The 7,194-nt window shown below is 41.5% G+C and overlaps 1 protein-coding gene across 1 annotated transcript; it reads left to right on the forward strand.

The window, feature by feature from the left end:
• The first annotated feature begins 347 nt into the window (after window positions 1-347).
• si:ch1073-13h15.3 (inactive all-trans-retinol 13,14-reductase) lies at window positions 348-5,262 on the forward strand. The gene is given in 17 exon segments (XM_064952758.1): window positions 348-360; window positions 1,053-1,071; window positions 1,073-1,179; window positions 1,233-1,345; window positions 1,603-1,741; window positions 1,744-1,801; window positions 2,030-2,244; window positions 3,310-3,429; window positions 3,580-3,718; window positions 3,930-3,950; window positions 3,952-3,991; window positions 3,993-4,165; window positions 4,167-4,206; window positions 4,334-4,357; window positions 4,359-4,425; window positions 4,847-4,865; window positions 4,867-5,262. Coding segments are annotated over 17 exon segments (1,422 nt in total). The 3' UTR covers window positions 4,982-5,262.
• The last annotated feature ends 1,932 nt before the right edge of the window (window positions 5,263-7,194 follow it).

A 7,194-nucleotide genomic window follows, 5' to 3' on the forward strand; every position in this document is an offset into this window, starting at 1 on the left:
GGTGAGGCAGATGAAACTGTAGTCATTTTACTTCAACAGTAATTGAGATCCTCTCTATGCTTTACAGGAATGTGGTTCTAAATATAAACAGCAACACCTCCACCATTGGCATTTCTGTATTTTCTGTAGATGTTATAACCATGTATTGCTCCCACTGTATCATCAAATGTATTATCTAAGTGAGTTTCAGAGATTGTCAGAATATGAATGTCATCTGTTACTAGCTAATTATTGATTTCATGAACCTTGTTTCTTAACCTACATATGTTAAACCTTTTTTAGGATGCTTGATTGTTTTCATTGCTTTACTTGGAAGCTGTGCAGGAGTAGACATGCTCATGTTATTTATGTTAGTGCAGGGTGAGCTGCACACAGTGGACTTCCTACTAGGGCACACTGGCTCAGTGCTACCATGATTACTGCATACAATAGCTGTAGGATCTGCAGGGGCATTCAGGGCAGCTAGATTAGTTTACTTACATTTTGTCTACCAACGCTCATGGGATAATGTACATTTGCTGAATCATTGTGACAACTCAGCGACACAATGGTAGGGATTAACCAAGCTGGGCTTGGGTCATTGTTTTGTCATTCTCACACTGATAACTTGTATTCAATAGACACATGTCATAGAACGTTTACTATGACTTATTCCAAGTATTAAATGTATCATACATTGCTTTGGAGTGAACACATTTGAAATGAGCACAAATGCCATCTAAATGTAATTAATTTACAAACAAGAAGCTGTGTTGAGAAGAAGGGCCGCCTGCTTCTTTCTCTAAAACCTAGATGGGCATTTGGCAAAGTCAAAATTGGCTATATCCTGAAAATGTACATTGGTCTTAATTTAAGGTTAGGATTAGGCTAATGTTTACTTAGCAATGTGATTAAGGTAAGGTTTAGGTTTAAAATCTTTAAGAAGATTAATTGTAGAAATAGGCGGGTTTATGTTTTTGCCACTTGCCCAGATAGTGGTGCCCCAGTCAATGACTTTGTGACCTGCTGTAACATCTTATTGAAGCATGATTTATCCCCATTGTCCCATCCAGGTCTCCACTTCATCGGCCAGCAGTCTGCTGTGTATTGTCTTCGACCAGATCACAGAGGGCCAGTTGAAGTTTGTGGAGCTGGACCAGCACTTTGACACCATCCAGATCGGCGAGGGAGAGGACAAACGCGAGTACACCATCTTCTCTGGCACTTTGACACCATCCAGATCGGCGAGGGAGAGGACAAACGCGAGTACACCATCTTCTCTGGCAAGACAGAGATGGAGGCTCACCTGAAAAATCAGTTTCCAGACGACGTCACTGCCATTGAAACTTTTTTCAAAATCATGAAGGTACTTTCTTTTTTCAGTTCAGGGGCTTTGTTGGTAATGAGATCACTGAAGTGATCAAATGAGTATCAATAGTATGGTAGTCACCTCAACCCATCACCTAGCAACCACATCAAGAGATTTTGATCTCTTGGCGTAACAGCTGAGGCATTTGGTTGACAGTCCCAAGTTCTTAGGTTCAAGCCCTGGTTGGGACTACCCTCTGACTTCACTACAGTATAATGACTTTTTACCTCAAATGTTCTTTAATATCATGCCAGGTGTCAGCCAAGAAGACTCACTATCTGGCCTCTCTGAAGCTGATCCCCCAGTGGCTGGCTCTGTTCTTGCTGAAGTCTGGCATTACAAACCTCTGCTCCTCCATCTATACCCTCTCTGGTACTGGAGCTACAGACCTGGCACCTTGACCACCAACAAGGACCTTCACGTCATCTTCAGTTACCTCTTCTACGGTACTTGGTCTTAACGTTCTAGATTCTATTGTATTGCATTCTAGACTAAACTATACTATTCCATTCCACTATTTCAGTATTACTCTATATATGTTCAGAATGATATTCTATGCTTGGAAAGAGTCCAAGACAAACTGAGCCACAACTGGATTATGGCAAGCAGGGAATATCTGTCATAATTCATGAAATAGAACTGAGGTAGCTAATAGTTTATTTTCTGTTTTTTCCTCCCAAGGTGTCTCAACCCCCCCCCCCCCTCCCCCAAGGATTCCAGTGTTATGATCAATGCTCTTCTGTTGCAACACTACAAGAGAGGAGCGTACTACCCTAAAGGAGGAGCCAGTGAGATCTCCTACCACATCATCCCTGTCATCCAGACGTCTGGAGGCAACATCCTGGTCAGGCCACCCGTCACTCAGATCCTGGTCAACAATGACGGGGCAGCATATGGTGAGAATACAGATATTGTCCATATCCGTTTCACAATGGACAAGTTTTAATACTCACCACTGCATCAAAAGGTTGGATGGTCCTCATTGAAGTCCTGTAGATCACTTCATTACTTCCTTTAAGTTTACAAAGCTCTACTACACAAGCTTCCAACTGACTTAACTTCATTGCTGAAGTATAAAAGAATGAGCTATCAAACCCACTTGCAGGGTTGGTTAACTCTTGAGGTCTCTCTGGTCTTGACCATTTTAGGTAAATCCTCCTTTAGTTTTAGTGCCCCTACCTCCTTGCATCTTCATTCCCTGGTGCTGCTAGGGAAGTTTAGTACTCTGGTGTTAAATTAATTAATTGAGGATTGCAGTTGTTTTGATTGATTGTAATGGTTTATTTGTTGAAAGTGTAGTATTGTAATTGTACCTTGTAGGTTTTTTATTCTTGTTTTATTTGGAATGTTCATTTTCTTGATTGTAAATATGTTTGTACATAGGGTACCATTGTGAATGATACTCTGGTCTCCCCTAAATAAATAAAAGTTTACTTAGCAATTCAGTTAAGAAAAAATTATTATTTACAATGACGGCCTACAGCAGCCAAACCCGGACAACGCTGGGCCAATTGTGCACCGCCCTATGGGACTCCCAATCACAGCCGGTTGTGATACAGCCTGGAATCGAACCAGGGTGTCTGTACTGCGCCTCAAGCACTGAGATGCAGTGCCTTAGACCACTGATCCACTCGGCTGACAATCACGATATGGTCCATAGCCGTTTCACAATGGACAAACAGAGTCCTATTGTTTTGATTCAGTCCCTGAAACATAGGACATATTTGAAAACTCTATAATAACAGCCCAAAGACAAATTACATGCACAGTCCACAGTCTTCCCTTGTTGTGCTGGGAGAGTAAGTGTCCCATCGCTTATTTCTGCATGCAAGAATTACAAAGACTTAAAGAAGCTTGTCCTATTTCTAATCACAAAATATATTTCCATGAGGAGATCATGTTGATATTTCAAAGGCATACAATGTCTTCCTGAGTCTTCTCCTGTTTGTTTCCATCGCCAGGTGTAAAGGTGAGAAAGGGACAGGAGGAGGTGGAGGTACATGCTCCTGTGATCATCTCCAACTGTGGTCTGTTCACCACCTTTCAGAAATGACTGCCCCCTGAGACCCAGACCAAACCAGGTGAGCTACACTGACAAACTAACAGCATGTAGGATTTCAATCAGTTGATTGATCGATTGATCAGTCGATAGGTGTTGCCTTATAATGTTCTAGCTTACCACTGTAAAGTCTTGCTATGGGTTGATGGTAAAACACTTTTTTTGCTAACAGACATCCAGGAACGTTTGGACATGATGAAACATGGCAGAGGATCATTATTGGTCTTCTCTGGCTTTGATGGAACCCAAGAGGAGCTGGGTATTGTCTCCACCAACTTCTGGCTCTTCAAAAAGAATGATATGAATGGCTCGTAAGGACCAGGCACCGAATCCTCTTTCAGAATTGAAATGAGATGATATCGCCCTCTGTACTCACAAGGTGGCGCTGCTGCATAAACAATGAGTACAAGCAGTTACTATGGCATCACTACATAGCTTACAGTTGTACATGGAGATTAGTTTCATTGATGCATCATCACTCCAGCATTCTTCAGATGTTTACAGCCTTGTTGTTTAGTGTAGAATGGAAGGGTTCTTTGCCATGTAAAGAGGATGCACCTGATAAGTGTGTTTACTTCTTTGTGCCACAAATACGCTGCAGACGTGTCGGATGTGTACCATGTTACATTTCCAGGGAAATCCTGCATGACGATGTTGACCATGGTGAAATACGAGTGGTTTGAGGAATGGACAGATGCCTCAGTAAGAAAAAGGGGAGATGACTATACCAACTACAAAATGAAATTTGCAAATAATCTCTGACTGGGCATGCACCCTATTCCCCAAGCTGAGGGAAAAGGTATGAACAAGTGTTTTTCAATTAACATACAGTAGTGTATATTGTCTCTCTGTGTGTCTGTGTTTGCGGCTTTTTAGAGGTTAATCCATGTTAATTGATAACATCTCTATGCTCTGTTTGTTTCCAGTTGGTGTTCCAGGACGTTGCGACCCCCCCTGACTAACATGCACTTGGCCAGGAACCGTTGCTCCACCCCTGTCAAAAACCTCTTTATCTCAGGTAACACTCCTGGAGCTTTTCCTCTAATGCTTCTCCGTAAAGATTCAATCTTTTATAAAGTGAGACTAAATGTGCATTAGCCGTAAAGTCTATTTTGTATGAGCTATATAGTCAAATTCTGTGAAGAATATTTACAGTTACAAACTCTTGTTTTGATTTTTTTTCAAATGTACTGGGTGGCAGATAGCCTATTGGTGTAGAGCATTGGGCCAGCAACAATCCCCAAGCTGACTAGGTGGAAAAGATATGTTGATGTGCCATTGAGCAAGGCACTTACCGGTAACCTCAATTGCGCCTGTAAGTGGCTCTGGATAAGAGCGTCTGCTAAATTATGTAAATGTACTGTATGTGAAGGAGCTTGCATGTCTTCAGGCCGTCTTTGCCTTACCTTATATGGTTTGTGTGGATGTACCTTTTCCAGGGCAGGATGTGTTCAGCAGTGATAGCTGGAGCGTTGCACGGGGATCTCCTGTGTGCCTCCACGGTCCTGGACCACATCATCTACATCAACCTCCTCTTCCTCAAGAAGAAGCAGAAAGATGGCCAGGCTGGTTAAGAAGCTCGAGTGAGGAGAGCACTCCATTTCTACGCTCCGGAGCGAAGTTTCCCCTATAATTGAACTTTCCTAACCTAAATCACAAGATGGGACAATTTAAAACTGACCCAAGATCAGTGTCTAGGGCCAGCTTCACCCAACACACTACTTCTACAGTAAGGTGCCTATACAGGGTCGAAAAATAAGAAGAAACCGCTAACATCCGCTTTTCAGGGATTCAGCATCTTCAACATAGCTTCCGTTTCCTCTGAAAACCGCATGTAGGGACCACAGGAGGTTGGTGGTGCCTTAATTGAGGAGGATGGGTAATGGCCGGTAATGGCCGGAGTGCAATAGGAGGAATGGTATCAAATACAACAAACACATGGATTCCATGTGTTTGATGCCATCAGTCGCACCATTCTGGCCATTATTGTGAGCCATCCTCCCCTCAGCAGCCTCCACTGGTAGGGACCACTCAAGCGGTTCTTTTACGCCTGCTTGGTTAACAGTAAGGCTGCTCTCTACTTCCTCCGCAGGACTAAGTCTGAACTGCAGGTTTCATTCTGATACGATGACATCATGACAAGCTGAGGAGATGGAATCCCAACAAACCATTTCTGGTTACCTCTTCATTCCTAGAACATTAGTATGAATGTTCTGAGAGGGGTAAAATGGTTAACACTTTTGGTTAAAACGTTTGACAGAGTTTTCCAGGGATGTATACATATTGTATGTCATTTTACAATTACAGATTGATTTGCAAATACAGAATCTGCCAATGGAAAGTAATCCTTGAATATGTATGCACCACTTACACTGTGTCAAAGTTTTAAATGTTTTAATGTGAATCATTTAATATTGTATTAATGTAAACATGTAACAATTTTTTGGTTCTTGCATTGGAATTATATTGAATTCTGCTTATATCAGGTTATACCACAATAAACAGTTTAAACCGACACTGAGATCATTGAGTGCTTTTGAAGTGACAGGTTGGCGTGAAATCTGTAGCCCATCTCAGCTGTGCTGTATCAGCACAATGGACAGCGCCCTAACATACAAGGCCGTTTTGGTAATGAATATAGACTACAAGATGGACAGGGTAATTCAGCTATTACAAACAGCCCATGTGAATGCAGTCTTACACACCGCTGTCTTAAAAAAATAATACTAACTAAATGCATATTCATGCATGCAAGCAAAAACACTGAACAGCAGTTGGGCTTAGAATACCGACACAACTGTGAATGTCAATGAATGAGAACAGAACAAAACAAAGGTACCAAGTACTAGGCCTCGTTAACTAAATATCAGATCGATAAAGACATGACACAATCGAGATTTAGGTTAGTTACATTAACAGTAAACAACGCAGTAAACAAAAGGTTCAATGGAGATCCAAATAACCAAAACCTAGCCTACAACCTACTACAGTTAGATGTAGTTAGATGTAGTTAGATGTAGACATGCACAGCTGTCTTGCCAAATAAATAGGCCTATAGGCCAGCTTCATACATGGAAAATCATGCCGCTCATGAGTTTAGCAATACATTGTGATATGGCACAATACACTTCTGTAAATCAAATTTGACCCACATAATCAATTATGCAATGCCAGCCTACCATAAACAAGTTTCCAATACTACAGTTCCATTTACAACCACAAATCAATCAAAACCCTAATAGAATGTATCTATTTCTATGATGAAACATAAATGTAGCTACAGTATACCCAGGGGCGTCATTTGGGTCATTGCAATGGAATTATATGGAATTCTGCTTATATCATGCTATACCACAATAAACATACATTCAAATGCTTTTGGCCAAGAAGTGACAAGATTTTTTTATAAAAACCAACCAGCTAGATTGTTTCTTACCTTTTCAGAAGAGTTGCGGCCTCCTTGATACTCTGTGGAACTTCCTGAATAATCGATCATTCCATTCTCACCAAAATATTTTTGGAAGATCCCCCTCGAATGCCAATTGGGTTAGTTGAGCTTTCCTTGGGTGTAGCATGCTTCTTCTGTGCTGACTGAACACTTTTGTCAAAGTCGAATATTAGTTTTGCATGTAATATTAGTTTTGCATGTAGCTGTGAACGACCCAAAAGTCAGTCCATGTTTTGGTGCAGTAAACACGGTCGGCATAGCAGAGAGAGGCCCAAAGAATTGTTGCAGGTGGGGTCCATTTGGAGCGAGGGATTTCAGTCTGCAAAAACTGTCAAGCGA

This window comes from Oncorhynchus masou, chromosome 31 (genome assembly GCF_036934945.1).
Source record: "Oncorhynchus masou masou isolate Uvic2021 chromosome 31, UVic_Omas_1.1, whole genome shotgun sequence".
NCBI lineage: Eukaryota > Metazoa > Chordata > Actinopteri > Salmoniformes > Salmonidae > Oncorhynchus > Oncorhynchus masou.